This window comes from Balaenoptera ricei, chromosome 3 (assembly GCF_028023285.1).
Source record: "Balaenoptera ricei isolate mBalRic1 chromosome 3, mBalRic1.hap2, whole genome shotgun sequence".
In the NCBI taxonomy this organism is placed as follows: domain Eukaryota; kingdom Metazoa; phylum Chordata; class Mammalia; order Artiodactyla; family Balaenopteridae; genus Balaenoptera; species Balaenoptera ricei.
Window position 1 is genome coordinate 163,583,228 of NC_082641.1, and position 19,439 is coordinate 163,602,666.

A 19,439-nucleotide genomic window follows, 5' to 3' on the forward strand; every position below is an offset into this window, starting at 1 on the left:
GTACACGTGATGGTCTCTACTTATAAATCCCGGACTGAGCCTCGGGAAAACCATCTAGTTGGCAAACAGGTGTGTGATGAGAAAGGCAGGAGGGTGATTTAGAAACGACCAGGCTATTTCTGGAGGCAAAGCCACTTAACCCCGCCTGGAGAGAGGAAGCCTGGTCATTGGAAGTGGCGGACCACGTTCTCCAAACATGGGTGCTATCCTTGCTGCCATCCCACGGGCTCCTCTTCAATGGGACCTCGCACTCCCCCAAGAGCTGGAGTCCATTTCTCCACCCTCTTGACTTGGGCGGGCCCTGTGACTGCTGTGACCAATAGAATGCAGTGGACGTGCTACTGTGTCCGTTCTGGAGGTAGCTCTTAACTGGCCTCCCGCCGCTTAGAATGCTGCTCTTGGGAAGGCCCTTTAGAAATGCCCCCACCAGCCTGGGGAAAGCCTGAGCTGCACAGAGATCCATGAGTGGGCATCCCCAGCTAAGCTCCCCACCAAATTGCCAAGACCTGCTTTGTGGGGCCCAACCAGCAGAGGTCTCCACTCTGCTTCAGCCTCCGTTGAGGAGAACCCTGGTTCGGAACAAGGCGCTTCTGGGTCCCTGGACCCAGGGGGCATGAAGGGCTAGAGGTGGGCTGGACAGAGACTCTGATCTACTGTTCCCACTTGGGGTGCTGGGTGCCCACTTTCCTGATTGCCATGAATCTTCACCTCAGTGGCTTGGGGTAAAGGATGTCATCCCCATTCACAGTTGGAGAAACTGAGTCTCAGAGGGGAAGGTGACTCACTCCAGGTCACTCAGCTGGTAAGTGGCAGAGCTGAACTCTGGGCTCAGGGCTGCTGGCTCCATCCACAGCCTTCCCTCTTCCTGGGTGCCAGCTGCCCTCAGGAAGATCAGTCTCCAGTCTGGGCCCAGTGCCAGCTCCACTGTCTGCCCATCTATGGTGATAAGGGTGACCGGATGTCTGCCAGAGATTCCCTGTCTGTGCAGGGGATGGCAGCCTCGGCCAAATCAAGGTGCTTGGGGCTTCCACCCAGCGGATGTTGAAGTGAAAACAGGCAGCGAGATAGACCACGGGTGGGGAGGGGCTGCTTGCTCACTTTTTTCTGTATAAGCATAGGGATCCAGAAGAAACGCAAGGTATACCTTATTATGATACGAAACAAACCATGTGGGATCAGGGGAGGGTCTTGCTCAGTTCTTACCCGGGGGCCAAAGTCTCCTGGTGCACCCTAGGAACAAAAAACAGGGTGATACATCACCACTACTTTTATTACTACTTCACACGTGTGGAGCATTTACTCTGTGCTCAGTGCTTCATATACACAGTCTCACTTCATTCTAACAAAAAAAACATACAGGCTCTATGTTATCTCCATTTCCAATGAGGAAACTGAGGCACAGAGAGGCTAAGTAACTTGCCCAAGGTCACACAGCTAGTAGATCCAGGGCTTGGAGCCAGGTGGTCTGTTATCTATTGGCAGCCCCCAGACACAGCAGAGTGGAACCCCCGAACCTGGGAATAATGAGGGATGATAATTGATTTACTGTTTTAAGTCACGAAGTTTTGGGGCAGTATGCTATGTAGCAGTAGATGCCAAGACTTCAATTTCTCTCTGTCTTCAAAGCCCCTGCCTTAATCATTTCTATGACTCGGTGGCATCAGCCAGAATTGGCAGGAAGGCAATCACTGCACCTGCCAACTGCACGAGTGTCTCATCATCTACAAAGAACATTCAGACGGTTACCTTGCGCAGTCTTCCCCACGAGAGGTTGGTTTTAATTTACAGACGGAGAAACTGAGGCCCAGAGAGCTGGGTAACTTGCCAAAGGCCACACAGTTGGTGGTGGAGCTGTAATGCAAACCTGAGGCTCTGAACACCGGATCCTGTGCCTTGCTCAGCCCTGAGGGTGGACCGGAGCCCTGGCTGCCCTGACCTGTGCGGGCCACATCGCAGTGGCGCAGCCCAGCCCTGCCCAGCCCTGCCCTGCCCAGCCCTGCCCTGCCCTGCCCTGCCCTGCCTGCCTTAGAAGTGCCCGTCGGTTCTACTACACCCAGGTCTGTTACGGCCCCTCCCTCCCCTGACTCCACTGTGGGACACACAGGTCTCCCCTCTCTCCTGCTCCCCTCCAAGTCACTTGGAGTTCCCAGCCCTCCAGGAGTCTGACTGTTGTGACATTTAGTGCCAAATGTCAGGGAAGACCTTCTCACAAAGGGCTGCAAATATCTCAGGGTTAGCTCTCTGCCATTTGTTTTCCTGGGGGGGTGTCCTCCCCACAAAGAATGCCATCAACAGTCAGTGTTCAATTCCACAGGCTCTTCTAGCACCTTCCCCTTTTCAGGATTGATTATTTTGGAAACTCATCATTCTGGGTAGAGTGTGCTTTCAGTTTTGTTACACTCTGGTGCCAGGAGAACTCGGATTCAACCCTCCAGGTACTTTAAATCGTCAAATGTAAGCCTTGTAACCATTTTAGGAGGTAGGCACCACTAGCCCCACTTCACAGATGAGGAAAGTAAGGCTCCAGGAGGGGATGTAACTTGCCCAAGGTCACACTCTGGAGCTGGGGTCTGAAGGCAGGTTTCTGGCCTCCTTTATCAGCCGACTGCATCTGGACAGCCTCCAGCATCACTTACCTTTTCTCCTTTGGGGCCTGGAAGTCCCTGGAGAAGGAAGATAGAGAGAGAAGAGGAGTGAGTGAGGAGCACTAGGCTAGCCCCCTTCTATCTTCCCTGAGGCTTTGAGGGCAGAAGGGCCTGTGAGGCTGAGCAGAGCTGTGGGCAGCTGAGTGAAAAAACATACGAGCCTATCAGCCTTTAGGAGGGCTGCCTGTGCTGGCCCCAAGGAAGCTCTGAGCCTCAGTGCTCGCCACGAGGAAGACAGGAGACTGGGGCGGTCGCTGGCACCCTCTCTGGACAGGGGCACATGTGCTAGTCATTCCCCCCAGAGGACAGAGCCCTCCCTGCTCAGCACCCGTTGTGCCCAGGTACCAGTGAGGAGGTCACTGTCTTCGGGGTCTGGGTGAACGTGTGGCTGTGGAGGTGGCCTCCCCGCAGGCCATCACTCTCTGGCTGCAGGGAAATGTGTCTCTTTCAGTCTCGCCAAGTTACCAGGACTTCTAGGGAAGCGGGTCAGGCCACACACAAGGCACCGACTGTGGAGCTCAGAGACCCCGGGGTGGGGGCCAGGCTGCGGTGGGCCAGCTTGGGGTTCACACTCTTGGTCAGGGACCTCAATCACTGGCCTCCATCCCAAAACATCCATGTTCCCTTCAGGTAGTGATGGATTCGCTCATTCACTCATTCAACAACTCATCCATCTAGGTAGTGGGTTCTTGCTTCCCCTCCTTTAATAATGCACCCATCATCAGTCAGCTCTTCAATCATTTGTTAATTCATTCATTTTTTTTTCTCACTCACTTGTCTGCTCAACCATCACGCATTTATCCATCCACTAACTCATCTGCTCTTCCATGCATCCAACTGTGTGTACAATTATTGATTCATTACCTCATTTGACTCTTCTTCCATCCACCCATCCGTCCATCCATTCATCCATCCATCTGTCCATCTGTTCATCAATCTATTCATCCATCTGTCCTTCCTTCCTTCCATCCATATCCAATTATTCATTTTATTATGCTGCCTCTGTGTGCATCTTATTCATTCTGCTAAGGATGCCAGTGGACCATATGCTTCTGGTCCAGGTGTTGAGAACTCTTCAGCCTGATGTCTACCATCTAAGTCTTGAGACTGTATGAGGGGATGCTTTGTGCCTGGGGTCTGCTGGGAGGGCCTTCTATGTTTTGAGGGCTGAATGGACACCAGGGACAGTGCTGTTCACAGTTCTTTGCGTCCCCAGCATCGCTGTGGGGAGAGTTAATATGCCTATTTGACAAACAGAAGCCTCAGGCTGGGGAGGTGAAGAGGCCTCCTCAAGGCTGCACAGTCAGCAGGTGGTGGAGCTGGATTTAAACTCAAGTCTGACGGTCAAATAGCTTCTCTCCGTGCTAAACCAGGTTCTTAGTGGCCCTTCCCTCTGGCATCCACGGTAACTCCCAACCCCAGGGGCAGCCCCATCCCAGGACCACCTACAACTGCCCTGTTATCACTTACGGGCTTGCCATCCAGACCCAGTGGCCCCTGGAAAACGAGAGAGAGAGAGAAAGTGAGAGAGACAGTGAGAGAGCACAGAGGTTACACACAGGAAAGGCATTTCTTCTGTGTTTTACGACCCAGAGGCACGACTGAGTGACAAGAGACCAAAGCCTGCCCCGAGCCCATGGTCTTGGGTACATTTCACGTGGACTCAGGGTGGGGGCATCTCTGTGCTGTTTGTTGTCCAGAATCCCCTCCTCTGATAACAGAGCCCGTTTCTTCTCCAAAGCCACCCCCATCCACCCCATAGGGTTTGGACATGTGACCATATTCCCTCGGCCAGGGTGAGTAGTTCAGGGATGAGTGTCACGCCTGGGACTCTGAATGGTGGAGTTTTAGAAGAAAGAGGATTCTTTTCTCCTGATGGGGCTAATCCTGGAGCTCCTGGGGGCACCGCATGGCTTGAGAAAGAGCCAACGGAGAGGAAGGCAGAGCTGAGAGACAGAGAGAAAGGCAGGCAAAGGGCCTGAAGCTGAAACTACCTCTGCATACTTCTTTCTGTTTGTCAGTGAATACATTTCTTTCCTTAAGCCAGTTTGAATTTGAGTTTCTGTCACTTGTAACTTGTTAGGGACTGAATGTGCCCCCCAAATTCATATGTTGAAACCTAACCCCCAATGTGATGGAATGTGGAAGTGGGGTTTTTGGGAAGTGATTAGGTCATGAGGGTGGAGCCTTCATGAATGAGATTAGTGCCCTTATAAAAAGGACCCCAGAGAGCTCTCTAGCTCTCTCTCCACCATGTGAGAACACAGTGAGAAGTTGAAAGTCTGCAACCCAGAAGAGGGCCCTCACCAGAACCCGACTGTGCTGGCACCCTGATCTCAGACTTCCCAGCCTCCAGAACTGAAGAGACAGATTTCTGTGGTTTATAAGCCATGCAGTCCATGGTACTTTCTTAGAGTAGCCTGAACTAAGACATAACAGGAAGAGTCTTGAAAGCTCTTTCAGCTCCCTGCACTGCTGTGGTCTTTGCAGGCAAAAGTCAAATAATACAAGGGTGGGTCTAGAGAGCTGGGGCCTCTCAGCGGTCTGGGGGCTTTGTGGTGTCTGCAGACGGCTGGTGACCACTGCCCAACAGCTGCCACTGTCCACCCACCTGACAAAGCCTCACTGGATTCGTCTACACTCTTGTGGAGGTGTAGAGGAATCCAACGGGGGTGCCATGGACTGGGTCCACCTGCCTGCTGGGTCCAGTGGTCAACAGCCAGTTTCCCTGGTTGGGTCTCCAGACTTCCCTGGCAGACAGCCATCTGCAGATTCTCCAGATGCTGTGAGAGTGACTTCTCCTTGGTACCCTCACTCAAGGGCCTCACTCCAGGCAAGAAACCAGGGCAATTCTGAAAATTGGTCTCCTAAGTGCTTCTGGCCACTCGCTTCACATTCAGTTGAGGGTCTGGATGTCAGGGTGATGGCCTGGGGTCAGCTGGGGTCCCAGGAGAGGGGGAGTGGGGCCATTCCAAGGTCTTGGGGGCCCAGGCCCTGGGGGCTCCTGGTAAGGTGCAGTTTAGGTCCCCGCCATCTGTAGCTCATCAGAAGCTGTCCTAGCTGGCCTGTCTCCTTGGGCCAGCTCCTGGCTGTCCTGAACTGGATCCATATGAAAAGCCTTTTCCCTTTAGCAGTCCGCTAAAAGTAGGTCCTGCCCCTCATCTACCCTCCATGCTCAGGCCCTGCTAGGCCTCCTCAGGGCCATGTCCCTCTGGGCATCTCTACGCGGGACCCCTCACCCTGGCGTAGCCCTCTCAGCTGCCATAACACAGAGGGCCCAGTCCCATCCTGGGTCTCTTCTGGGGGCTATTGGTGGCCTCCACACTCTGCCTGAATCACAACAGAAGCCCTGTGTAAGGCAGGTGTTATCATACCCATCTTACAGAGGAGGAAACTGAGGCCCAGTGAGGGGAAGGCCTTGCCCCAGGCCATGCAGCCAGAAGAAGGGGGGGCTGGAGCCGATATGGCAGGCACTTCAGTTCTGTGTCCACACTGCACTCAAGCCACGGCAGTGGTCTTGCCTGGCCTCTGGCCACTCTCCCTTCTGGTCTGCCCTTGCATTCCTCTGTTCAAACCTTCCCTGCTCTGTCCCATTGCCCACTGGATCTCGCCTGCCCACGGGCCCCCAGTCACCTTGTCCAGTGTGGTTGCCACTGCAGACTCTGTGCCCAGGCCTTGCATGTGTCTGTCCATCCTGCTGACCTGAGCCCAAACACAGTGAAAACTTTGCCCCTCTCTATTCTGCATGGATTAAAAGAAGCCATAATGCAGACAGAAATTAAAAAGAGACCAAGATGCAGTTTAGAACTAAGTAAAGCTCCTTCCTTTTCAAGAAGTAACAAGTGTTGGTGAGGATGTGGAGAAAAAGGAAGCCCTGTGTGCTACTGATGGGAATGTAAATTGTGCAGCCACTATGGAAAACAGTATGGAGGTTCATCAAATAATAAAAAATAAAGCCACCTTATGATCCAGCAATTCCACTTCAGGGTATTTATTCAAAGAAAATGAAAACAATAATTCGAAAAGATATCTGTACCCCCACTGTAGCATTATTTACAATAGCCAAGACATAGAAACAACCTAAGTGCCCACCGATGGATGAATGGATAAAGATGATGTGGTACACACACACACACACACACACACACACACACACACACACACACACACTGGAATACTATTCAGCCATAAAAAAGAATGAAACCTTGCCTTTTGCAACATGGATGGAACTTGAGGTGCAGTATGCTAAGTAAAAAAGTCAGGCAGAGAAAGACAGATGCCACATGATCTCACTAATATGTGGAATCTAAAACAAAACAACAGCAAAAAAACCCGTGCTCATAGATACAGAGAACAGATTGGAGGTTGCCAGAAGTAGGGGGGTGGGTGTGGGTGTGGGTGAAATGGATGAAGGGGTCAAAAGGTACAACATTCTAGTTACAAGATAAATAAGTTCTAGGGAAGTAATGTACAGCAGTGAGGACTCTAGTTAACACTACTGTATTGTATACTTGAAAGTTGCTAAGAGAGTAGATCTTAAAAGTCCTCATCACAAGAAACAAAACAAAACAAACAAAAAAGGAGACTAAGGTGCAGCTTAGAACTAAATAAAGCTCTTTTCTTCATATGTCAGGAGGGAGAACACAGCGGGCCTCACTGCTAAGTCACCACCAGCAGCTGCGACATGAGCTGGCCTTGGAACTGGACAGCGTGATGAGCCCAAGGTGTCCCTGATAAAGGCCAGGACACAGAGCAGGGTTTGCTTTGGACTTGACTCCGTATCCTTCACAGGGTTTGCCCTTGCCACGGCCCTGGGAGACAGGTGCCATGCCCCCTCCTGCAGATGAAGAAGCTGAGTCAGTGGGATTGTCCAAGGGCTTGAAATAGGCCCCACTCTCTTTGGAGTGCTCCCTCTCCTGCAGCACAGGGTAGTAGGGGTGACAGATGGCTGTCCAGGGAACCTAGGGAGAAGGTTCATAGGCTTTGCCTTCTTTCCAGGATTCCTGGTACCTCTGTCTCCCTCACTGAGCAGACCTTCCCTGGGCAAGGGCTCCCTGGACCCTCTTTCACTTTGACCTTCTGCCAGGGCCAGTTCCAGTTGACGTGAAGCACGCAGCGCCATGGTGCCCTGCTTTTCTAGAAGTGTCCACTGAAGAAGGGAGCCCGGGGATGTTCCCTTGGCTTCGACCCCAGAGGGGGAAAAAATCAGTGCCACCAGCTGTCTCTGAGAGCGTTCTGATGACCAGACCTCAGCTGCCCCTTCCTGAGAGTGAATCCTGCCTTCCAGGCAGGATGCTCCCCTCTGCCAACTCCAAGACTGTCCTCGATGGCTCATTGATGGTGCAGCCTTGGTCCCCAGCTTTCTCGTTTGTGAGAAGCCCCGTAAGTGGCAGAAAACCAAGTTTCCCACCCAGGGCCCTGCCTGTATCTGGGATCACAGAGTCCTTGGCCCCCAGGTCTTGGAGTTTTAAAAACAAGAATAAAGTTTGCAGTTTCTGAATAATGGCAAGAGGGGGCATTAAGAGCAGCAATCTTGGAAACGCCCATCGCAGGGCTGAAGGAAAGTCATCTCAAATTCCCTGGGAACCCAAGATTGGAGCTGTATGTGGTTAGATATGATGCCAAGAAGATTCCCTTGGCAAACACAGAATGCCCACATGCAAATATTTAGAGACCAGAGGGTGCTGGCCCAGCCTTGTGGGTGGAGCTGACCCACAGCCATGGCCTTGGTCTGAGGAGGTGGCTCTGGGCTTACCTCTGGTGACACCTAGGCAAGAAGGCTGTGCCCAGGCCCTTGAATTCTCTCTCTGGGGAAATAGCTGACCCTTGGAGAGGCTGATAGGTGACCAGTGGTCACTAGGAGTCACTGAGGAGGGGACTCACAAAAGGGTGGGGTGGAGGAGGAAACAGCCTGGCGTTGGAGTCAGACGGACCTGCCTAGCTCTGGGGCATGATTCTGACCCCTCTTATCCTGGGGGAGGCTGGGCCCTGGGCTGTGAACCTTAGAGGATGGATCCTGCCCCTTCATCCTGCCTTTCCCAAACTGGTGCCCAAGGAACAGTGTCTTGCAGGGTGTTAACAGGCTTGCCTGGGGAAGGGAATACTATGGTCAAATAAGGGGTTACACCCTATGAAATAGGTTTCTTTCCTGCAAGATTTGCCTGAGCCATCATTCTGCTTGTGGGTCTCCCGGAGGGCAATGTTCCCAGCCTCACCGGACTCTCTCATCTCAGGGCCTGGCTGAGTCTTAGCAAAGCAACCCTGATGGCAGGCTGTGTGGACCATCTATGAACCAGGTGTTTCCATGTGCTGGAGGGAGGCCCAAGCCTGGCTCTGGGTGCTCTGAGAGGAGGAGAAACATTCTGGGGAAGGGTCAGGGGCTGGTCAGATGGGAGCCAAGGACAAACACGGGGTGGGTCCAGCAGTCAGGCTGGATCAAGGCAGGGCAAGGTCCAGGCTGAGTGCCCCAGCAGCTGACAAGCTGGTTTTGAGCAGGATGGGGCTGCTGTGGGAAGCTAGGCCACCTGGAAGAGCAGAGCCCCAGACTGGGTGGAGGCATGGCCTTGGTGGCATGGGGTCTTATTGCATCAAGGCAGCCCTCCCCTTCCCCGATCATCAGCTGCTCCAGCTGCTTCTCCCCCTGGGTCTCCCACCAGAGGAGCGGAAGGAACGACACTGGGCAGCCCACGGAGTGAAGGCAGGGCTTGGGCCTTCCCTGGGTTCAGATCCCCTCTCTGAGCCTCAGCTTCCACAGAATGGGTGATCCTGAGAGTCAGATGCCACAGCCCTGTGCCTGGAGGCGCTCGGTTCCTGCCGGCTCCCTCTCCTGCCTGATCAAAGCTGTGGAATTCACCAGAGGTTTTCATCGCCTTCTGCCCTCCACGAAGCCCCACAGCTGTTTACAAGCCTGGGTTCTGCTTTAAATCACTCCTCCCTGGTGCAGATCAGCTGAGCTCCAGGACGCTTCCGGATGTGCGGAAGCAAACAAAACCCTGTGGTGCGCTGAATCGCATGCCAGGAGGACAGAGCCCCCGTGCTGGCCCGTGCCCCTTGCCTCGCTCAGGGGCCCGAGCAGCCCTGAGCCTCAGTTTCCTCAACCGTAAAATGGAGGTCTTGCCCTTCTCTCAAATGACAAGTTCAACATGAGTCCCAGGTTAGTCTCCTTTGTCTCCTCTTTCAGACCAACCCAAGTCATGAGACCCTACAGGGAAGTGGACACAGAGGTGGAGTCTGCACTGGCTCTCGGGTGGGCAGTGCCGGGAGGGACCTTTGTGGGGCCTTCCTAGTGGCTGGCAATGGGACGCCAGGCTGTGCCACTGCTGTCATCTCTTACCTTCATGGGTTTGCTCCCTCCCTCCCTCACCCTATTGGGTATTTCCTAAGCAGGTTCCACGGAGCCATCTTCTGAGAAATATTAACGAGTACGGCAAAGGAGGGGAGGTTTCTTGGGGAAGTAAGTTTGGGCCGTGGAGTATGCCGACTCCATCCATCACTGGAGCTTCTCAATGTTCATCAAGGAACAAAGCCTCGGAGGAACCCCGAGGCAAAGAAGTTGTGTCAACCATTTCCTCTGCACAGGGCTGGCTGCTTCTGTTCCTCCCTGTTAGCTGTGGCTCAGCCCTCCCAATTGGCAAGAGTGTCTGTTGAACTGAACTAAATCAGTACGCTGGTTGTGTTTAGGCGGAGACAGGAGTAAATGCTCAGACTGGCCGGAGCTGGGTGACTATCTTGCTTTCTGGTTGTAATGAATGCTGACAGCTCCCCTCGGGGAATGGAGCCCTCCAAATGCACCAGAACAGGGCCCCTGGATGAGGGGGCTTACCAGGATTATCAGTCCAGGGCCCAGTAATTATGGCCCAGATGTTGACAATTCATCAAATTACAAGGCGGTTGGGGCCTGGGGTCCCAGCCTGGGACGTGCACATTCCTGTGCAAAGGTCTCTCTCATCAGGGCTGTCCAGTGGGCAAGGGGGTGGGTGGGCAGCCCCCTTGGGCAGGTCAGCACCATGTGGTTCTGATTTCTCAGGCCAGGCTGTTTGCACACACATGGGCCACAGCAAGACTGTCTGGGCTTAGCAGTTTCCCAGACTTGAATTCCACCGTAGGGTAAGGGAAGAAAGGACCCCCACTTCTTACGTCCAGCCTGGCTGCAGCTCGTGCCTGGGTGGTGGCACATGGTTCCTCCTGGGGATCCCCTTCCTGGGATCTGGGGCCCTCTGTAGAGTGGGCTCTGCAGTCACCTACTGCACCTAACTCATAGCAAGCTGTGAGGGCTTTAGCTGGGTGGGGACCTAGGAGCCTGCCGAGGTCAGAGCCCTGCCCTTCACCTGCTCCTTGGCCTGCCCACGCTGCCCCCTCCCACTCCTCGTCTGTACAGGGGAGGGCAGGGCTGGCCTGGAGCCAGGTTTGGTTTGGTCCATGCAGTTAAAAAAAAAAAAAAAAAAGGAAAACTAACCAAATGAGTTGCAACATTTAAAAATTGTGACGTTTCACATAAACATCTGGAGTATGGACTTTTCTTGAAAAGCTGAAGATCTTGCACCCTGGGTCCACATGCATGGCAATACCTGCTGGGTCAAGTGCTCCTTTAGCTGGGCACTGCCCCAGGGCCACAGGCTCCACCCCACCCTTGTGCCTCACACCTGGCCTGCTCTCCTGCTGAGGTGACCTGCCAGCTCTGTGGGGGCATCTGGGTTTGTAACCCTTGGCCTAGAAAATCTCTAGGTCCCTTTAGCTCTATGATTCTGTGAGGCCAGAAAGCCAGCTGGCTTCTATTTTGCAGAGAGGGCATGCTCAGTGAATATCTTGCATGCACTGGAAGCAATTACACGTATGTCCGTTATACATCGTGGCTAGAAGAGATGGTGCTATGCCTTTGAACTGATCCCTACCTGCTTAAATTACACATTTGCCTATTACATGATTACCCTGTTAGGTATCATGAAAAATTGTTCCAGGGTGGGGTGAAGGGTAGTGATGGACCTGACTCCAATTGGGTGTGGGAGGATGGAAGCTGGATCAGTGAATCGAGTTTGTCTGCTGAGAGCTGCCTCTAGCCTGGCATCTCCAGCTCAGGCACATGGGGCTGGTCTGATGGAAGGCACTGGAAATAGCAGACAGGCTGAGGCACCCATTTTGGTGGCAGCCTCTGCTAGGGTGAAGATCTAGCAGGACGGATCAGAAGGGTGACGGTCCCATTGTGGCTGGAACTACATGATGGAGGCAGTCTAAAGGGGAGTGGCCTGCCTGGGACAGCCCAGCTCAGACGGTGGGACTGAGACACAGCGTTACCAAGACACCAGGGGACAGAGTGACTGACAGAGCTCACAGCAGACACAGAGGCGACAGCGGGTGCTCTGCAGGGACCCCTGATGCCCCAGGCCACACTCCTGATCTGCCCTCTTGCCCTGAGCCTTAGTCTGTGGGTCCACTTGCCTGCTTCCTCCCATCCTCACCCACGTTTGAATTTCCAGCCTCTCTGAAACCCTGGGCTTTGGGGTAGGCCCTCTTTGGTTTCCATGGATGACACAGTTGTCACCCACTGTTAATGGATTGGTTGGAATCCTTAAGAATCCAAAGATTTCGTATAAAACTTGTATTTCTAGCATCTCTCTCTTTTTTAAAATAAACTTATTTCTTCCTTCCTTCCTTCCTCCCTCCCTCTCTTCCTCCCTCCCTCCCTCCTTCCTTCCTTCCTTCCAGGCTGCGTTGGGTCTTCATTGCTGCACGCGAGCTTTCTCTAGTTGCGGCGAGCAGGGGCTACTCTTTGTTGCAGTGCGCAGGCTTCTCATTGCAGTGGCTTCTCTTGTGGAGCACGGGCTCTAGGTGCACGGGTTTCAGTAGTTGTGGCACGTGGGCTCAGTAGTTGTGGCTCGCGGGTTCTAGAGCGCAGGCTCAGTAGTTGTGGCGCATGGGCTTAGTAGCTCCGCGGCATGTGGGATCTTCCCAGACCAGGGATAGAACCTGTGTCCCCTGCCTTGGCAGGCGGATTCTTAACCACTGCACCACCGGGGAAGTCCCTCCAGCTTCTCTTGATATCTTAGGAGATGTGGTAATGATCAACCTGCTTGGGCTGAGCTGCAGCGCCCCCTTTAGATGGGGCATGTATCCCCCCAGTTCAGCCCAAGCCCAACTGTTCCTTACACTCTCCTGCACCCAGCCAGTTTCCCCGATTTCCTCACCTGGCTGGCCCCTGGAATGTATCAATGAGCTCGTGAGCCTGCAGTTCTAGCTCTGAACCATCTCTCCAAACCACGTCCACATCCAGTCCCCCACTCACCCCTGCCTAGGACTTGGCCTGTCTTCTGGACCAGTCTCCACCAGCCTCCCTGCCTCCTACCCCCACACGCCCATCCTTCCTACACAGCGAAGGAGCGGGGGTCATACTGATTGTTTTGTTTTTACCCAGCAGACCTTGGAGTGAACTGCTTAACTTCCCTGGAGCCTGTTTCCTCCTCTGGAAAGTGGGTGTGGTGTGGATGGAATGGTTTCCTACAGATGACAGTGCCCAGCCTGGAGCTTGGCACCCAAAAGGGTTGGATGAGTGTGACTGTAATGTGCTGGGCCAGTTTTGCGGTAAGAATCCAGGAAACGGGGTGGAACTAAAAGACATACACATTTGCCTTCTCGTCTGGATGTCACTGACCCTGAGCACAGCCCTGTTAGGCAGGTGCCATTATTACCTCCATTCCACAGATGAAGAAACTGAAGCTTGGGGAGGCCAGGCATGGCCAGCTTGGACTTGGACATAAGGCCTAAATCTCCTGCCTAAACCCCGCCCGCTTCCCACCTCACCATCCCTCTCTGGCTTCGTCAGCGCCTAATACAGCCTCACCCCCACCCTCAGGGCAGAGCCGCAGTGCCCCTTGGCCTGACATTCAAGGACCCCTCCTCTGCCCCCATGGTCCTCCTTCCAGACTCACGTGTCACCTCTGAGAAGTCTTCCTCAACTCCCCCTCATCCCACATAGTTCCTCAGTTACTGACCCTCTGCTCTGTCTTCCCAATGCCTCCTCTCCCCACTGTGACTGTCCCCAAGGCTCCAGTGCCCACTAGAGGCCTGGCTCTGAAGGATGTCTGTGAATCTTTGAAGTGCCCCCTTCCCCGGCTGGGCTCGTGCCATCCTGTCCCACTGAGTTTGGGTCTGAATAGCCCAAAAGGGAGGACCCATTAGTGGAAGGACCCGCCCTTGTATGGAAGATGACCCACTGGGGCCAATCTCTCCCTAGACGTCCCTCCTGAAAGGTGGGTACGCAGCCCTGGCTTGTATACCTCCAGTGACGGGGAACTCACTGCTTCCTGGGCAGCCTGATAGGTTTGCAAAGTTTTTGTTTAAGCCTGGACCTTCCCAGGTTGGAGGCTACAGCAAGTTCCCTCCACCTTGTGGCCCCTTAGTGAGGCAACCACTTGCTCAATGAAGCTGGGTACCCCATGGCTGCTGGCCCCTGACCCCCCTCTCCTGTTCCCTCCCAGCCTGGCCTGTCTTGGGTGTACCCTCTCTCTGGACATTCCCCCGAAGCTCCCATTTGTCAGCCCCTACTTGGCCTTCCGACCTCGGCTCACACCTCCCTTCCTTTGGGGGGTGCCCCGACTCCCACCAGGCCAGGCCCAGGTCAAAGATACTCGCAGCAACCTGTTGTTCCTTCCCGGCCCTGAATTTTTATTCTCTCTCCCACTCAATCACAGCCTCCACGGGGGGAGGGACTCCACGGATGTATTTCTCACTAATTGTATCCCAAATGCCAAACAAAGTGCCTCATACATAGTGAGAACACAGTAAATATTTGTTGAGTGAACCAGCTGTCAAGGGAACTCTTCTATAAATGAATGTCCAGTTTCCTACTGATGCCAGTGCCTGGCCTGGGAGCACCAGAGGGCACTCTTGACCTGTTGAAGGCTGTCATGGGCACCTGCTGACTCCTGCCCCCTGGGCCACATCCTGGGAGCTGGGCACTGGGGACACTACCCTGGGAGGGGCTCCTTCAGCCTCAAGGGCTCCCCCTGCTGGGGTCAGTGATCATCACGGCGGCAAGAACTGTCACTGAACCCAGCCTGTATGTCCAGTGTTAGGGCTCTTATGGGGTCAATTACCTGGCTCCCCCAGTGGCTGAAGAGGGGTTAGGGACATGCCTGAGATCACACGGTCTGCGGAGCCCCAAAGCGCACTTTCTCTCCACTGCATGGGCAGGACAGGGGGCCAATCCCTGATTTCAGGAGGAGCTGGGTGGACCAGCTTCATACCCCAAATAACTGCTTTCTCTCAAATCTATTTACTTGGAAGACCTGAGTTTGCCCCAGTGGCCTAGTGCAGGTCTGTGAACATGTTCTTCCTGGGGGGATGAGGGTGCTTTGCTGCCTGGGGGAAGTGGGAAGAGGGGCCAGCAAAGATGTTGTCACAGTCACACCTGCAAAGGGCAGGACCAACTTCTGCTGGCCCCCCATGGGCTGTCCCTGCTGATAGAAATCCCAGAGCTGGATGTGGGAAGACGGCACCTCCCTTGGAGGTTTGTATCTGGGGCTGGGGTCTCCCGGGCCACTGCCAGGACGATGCAAAAGGCTGCTGAGGGTAAGCAGGGCATCTGGGAACCAGGGGCAGGAGCAGCAGCTCAGCCCTCTGGTCCTTTGGTTGCCCCACATGTGACACTTGAGGGACATGGGATATAGCATGGGCCCAAGGCAAGGAGCCTGGGTGAAGGAGCACCTGTCCTGGGCTTTCGAGGGACCCTGGGGAGGAGGGAGGAAAGGCCGGCATGGTGGCCCTTTCCCTGGGGCCCGGCTGTGGCTCCCCAAGGTTCCAATCTGGGGGCCATTAGTGGGGCTCGGAAAATCTGCTTTCATCCCGTCCCGGCTCCACCCAGAATCTGGGGAGCTGGGGAGCGGCACTGCGAGGGTCAGATGAAAATGCGATGCAGGATGTTGAAATCTAAAAACAGATGAATTTGGGATATTACAGATGAATCATTTAACTAATTACATTATTACAATCAAAGCTGTTTTTGAACAATGAGAGTGCAAAAAAGCATATGAATGTGTGGTGCCCTGTGGTCCTTTTTTGTTCACTTGATTAATTCCAAACAGTCTGAGTTATTCATTTCAAAATTGGTCCCAGGCAGAGGCCCTGTCTCATATCCCACATTTCTGCTCAGAGCTTATGCTGTCCCCCGGGGCCTAGGCTGTCGATGCCCCCATGACTGATTCTGGAGACGACGTGCAGCTCTGCCTGCCCCCCGTCCCCGCCCCAGATAGGTGGTGCTTGGGGAACTGGGTGCTGCGAAGCGTGAGTTCTGGCTCTGGTCCCTCACCTGTCAGAGCCAGCCTGCAACTCCCGCCAGCCCTCATTTCTCCAGTCTGCCCCTTTTACTCCATCCTTACTGGGACATTCTGATTTCAGTGCCTGATATTATTGTAGCCGCCTTCTACCTGGACCCCCTTCCTCCAGTCTCTGCCCTGTAGACAGGGAGGCCTTTCCAATATACACTTCTGCCCACACCCCTCTGGGTGGGTGGGGGCCCCTCACTCAGCATCATCTTCCCGCCTTTCCCTGCCCTCCCTCAGAATCACTGACCACCGGCACATGGGACCACATCTCGCCCCTTGCCGTTTTCATTGTGCCTGTGCTGGTGCTGCATGGAATGCCTCCTACCTTGTCTTCGTGCCAAACTCCTACTCATCCCTCAAGACATGCCCCAACTGTCCCTCTTCTATGAGGCCTCCCCGTGTCCCAGGCAGAGTTAGCTCCTCCTTCCTCTGTGGGGTCCGAGGCCCTGTCTGGACGCATTACAGCCTTACCCACTGTGCCATAAAGGTCTCTGTGTGGGAAGGTCTAGGGAGTCTTCAGGGGGAAGCCAGGCCCCATGTGCTTGCCACTGTGAGATCTGGAAAAGTGGCATGGCCACTCTAAGCTTCAGTTTTTCAGTCCACAAGATGGGCACAAATCATCATGTCCAGGGATAGGATGTACTTTGAAACTGAAGTGCTGCACAGATCCGATCCCTAATGTTTTCATCCAGGCCAAGCCTCACACTGCAAATGTGGACAGAAGGGCTAAGTGACTGCCTATCGGCAGGGGTGGAAACGGACTTGATCATGGCTGTGGTCTCTCTGCTTCACTCAGCTGCTCCTGGACAGGGAAACGGAATTGGACATTTCACCACGAGGGGGACCGTAATTTCTAATAATCGCTATGATACTGACACATGGATGAGGAATAGGAAAGAAGGTGGAATGAAGAAATTTTCTTCTTCATTTAAGTCAGAACTGGTTTTCTGTTTTTGTTTGTGTTTTTTTTTTTTTTTTTTTAATAATTATTTATTTACTTATTTATTTATGGCTGTGTTGGGTCTTCGTTTCTGTGCGAGGGCTTTCTCTAGTTGTGGCAAGCGGGGGCCACTCTTCATCGCGGTGCGCGGGCCTCTCACTGTCGCGGCCTCTCCCGTTGCGGAGCACAGGCTCCAGACGCGCAGGCTCAGCAATTGCGGCTCACGGGCCCAGCTGCTCCGTGGCATGTGGGATCTTCCCAGACCAGGGCTCGAACCCGTGTCCCCTGCATTGGCAGGCAGACTCTCAACCACTGCGCCACCAGGGAAGCCCTGTTTGTGTTTTTAATGGACAGCAGGAAAGGGTCTTAACAATTTGATAATGGGGGTGGAATAGGGAGAGAGCTCCAGGGCCAGATAAAAACAGGGATGAGGAAGAGAAACAGAACATTCACCCCAAATAATCTGTTTCTCTGGGTGGTGAGAGGAGGAAGACCATTCTGTCAATGCAGAGACAGTCTGAGCCCTGGTCTGCTGCCACAGCCTGCTTTCTGATAGGGTGGCTGGTGTGACGGAGAGTCTTCAGGCTGGGTACTAATCCGGGCTTTGCCATGCGGGTGGGCCTTGTGTCTTGGCCAAGTCCTATCAGTGTCTGAGCCCAGCTTCCTCCTCTGTCCAGCAGGGCCGAGACCATCAATCTCCCAGGGTGGGAACGCGGGCAATCATGCCCCCAGCAAGCACTTGGTCTGTGCACTTGTTCCCAGGCACGTTGGAAAGGCTTCTGGGGGATGAGAGTGGACAGTCCTTTTTCTAGTTCCCTTGGGAGGAGAGAGACTCCCCGCCCTTGTCAAGGCAGCTGTCTCTGTGGACAGGTAGTTTCTGTAAACACAGAGCCAAGTTCCCTTGGCCTCCTGCCTGGGTCAGCCTCTCAGCGTGGCCTATAAGATTCTATCCCACACAGCCTTGGAGACCTCTCTGACTTCCCCTTCTACCATTTCCTGGCACTTGCTCGCTCACTCCAGCCACATTGGGCTCACATGTACCCTGGACACATGACACTTGTTCCTGCCTCATGACCTGTGCACTTGCTTCTTCCTCTGCCAGGAGCATTTCTCACCACCCCCCCGCCAAAGATTGCTACATCTTTTCATCATTTAAGTCTCACCTCAAATGTCATCTTCCCCAAGAGCCTTCTGATTATTTAATCCAAATTATACCCACCCATCCACCCAGTCAGCCCTCTCATCACATCCCCTGCTTTATTCTCTAGCACATTTTACTGTTTGAAGCTATCTTGTTGGTTTATTACTTGTTTGTTTCTCTCTTCCTCACTTCACGGAGGGGCCTTGTCACTCCTGTTTGGTGCTAGTCCAAAGACCCAGAAAAGCACCTGGCACAGAGACAATGACTGATGGTGTTTCTGAAGTGGGCATGCTCCCCCATTCCAGGGCCTCTGTACCACTGGCCCTCACTGGGTTTCATCATTTCTATGTACCTCACAACCTAACACTCTCCTCATACATTCAAATACACAAATCTTAAGCCCTGGAAGATTTACCAAATACATATTTTTCAAAAATGTTTGAATTGTATTCTGAAGGTGTAAAACAAACGTGAAAGTCACTAAAGCTCAATGCTGAGTCAAAAAAGTCCAAATACCAAAAAAGAGGAAATGTGAGGATTTTGATGTTGTAAATAGGAGATGATGAGACTTTTTCTGTGCCAAAGTCAAGATGTAGGCCATACTGAGCCTTGCATGAGAGACAGGTCTTTTCATCCCAGACAGAAGCCACAGTTTGGAGTGGAAAAAAAGAGTTTGTGAGAAGAAACCTCTAGGAAGGTCACAGTGACCCCTAGTTGTCCCTCCCTCTCTATCCCATGGCAAATTGGCTGTTGGTCCCCCTCCCCCATAGCTCCCCAAAGACTGCAACTGGGTCTGATTCTCTTTGTGCTACCCTAGTACAAAACACACCTTCTGGATTTGTTGAACAGAGCCAAGCCTGCTATTTATGAGATGGCAAAATCACCTTATCAACATAAATGCTGATTACTACCCCTTAATGTAGGAATGCTGGGCCCAGGGGTCCTCTGCAGGTCCCACCTTGGACTGACAATGTTCTGAGTTCAAAATTCTCCCGTGCGTGGCTGATTCCATGATATCTGCTGTCCCTGGATCAATTGGAATCTGAAAGCTCTCAAATGCTGGTGATCTCTTTAAATTCTATACCTGCAATTCCAAGTTCTACCACCAGATGGCAGTTAGAATTACACAAACTTTATCAACACTAGTTTAATCTCTGAGACCGTACTTCTAATGAAAATACACCCTAAATTAAAACAAGATACATACGTACATCCATAAATTTTTAACTTATATTGGCATAGATTTAAAAGTATAATACCCATGATTGGCCAGGGCTTGGGGCAACATGTAGCATTCATGTGCTGTTGGTGTGAATGTAAATTAACACAGCCTCCGGGAGGGCAATTTGGCAGTACACATCAAAAGCCTTAAACATGTGCAAACCCTTTGGGCCAGC

The 19,439-nt window shown here is 53.1% G+C and overlaps 1 protein-coding gene across 1 annotated transcript in view; it reads right to left on the reverse strand.

Annotated features, from left to right (window-relative positions):
- COL23A1 (collagen type XXIII alpha 1 chain) overlaps positions 1-19,439 on the reverse strand; it is a 367,457-nt gene that overhangs the window by 22,095 nt on the left and 325,923 nt on the right. The window contains exons 6-8 of the mRNA XM_059917860.1: positions 4,116-4,142; positions 2,637-2,663; positions 1,204-1,230 (exon numbers count right to left, since the gene is read on the reverse strand). Of these exons, the coding sequence (XP_059773843.1) occupies positions 1,204-1,230; positions 2,637-2,663; positions 4,116-4,142 (81 nt within the window). The remainder of the gene's footprint in view (positions 1-1,203; positions 1,231-2,636; positions 2,664-4,115; positions 4,143-19,439) is intronic.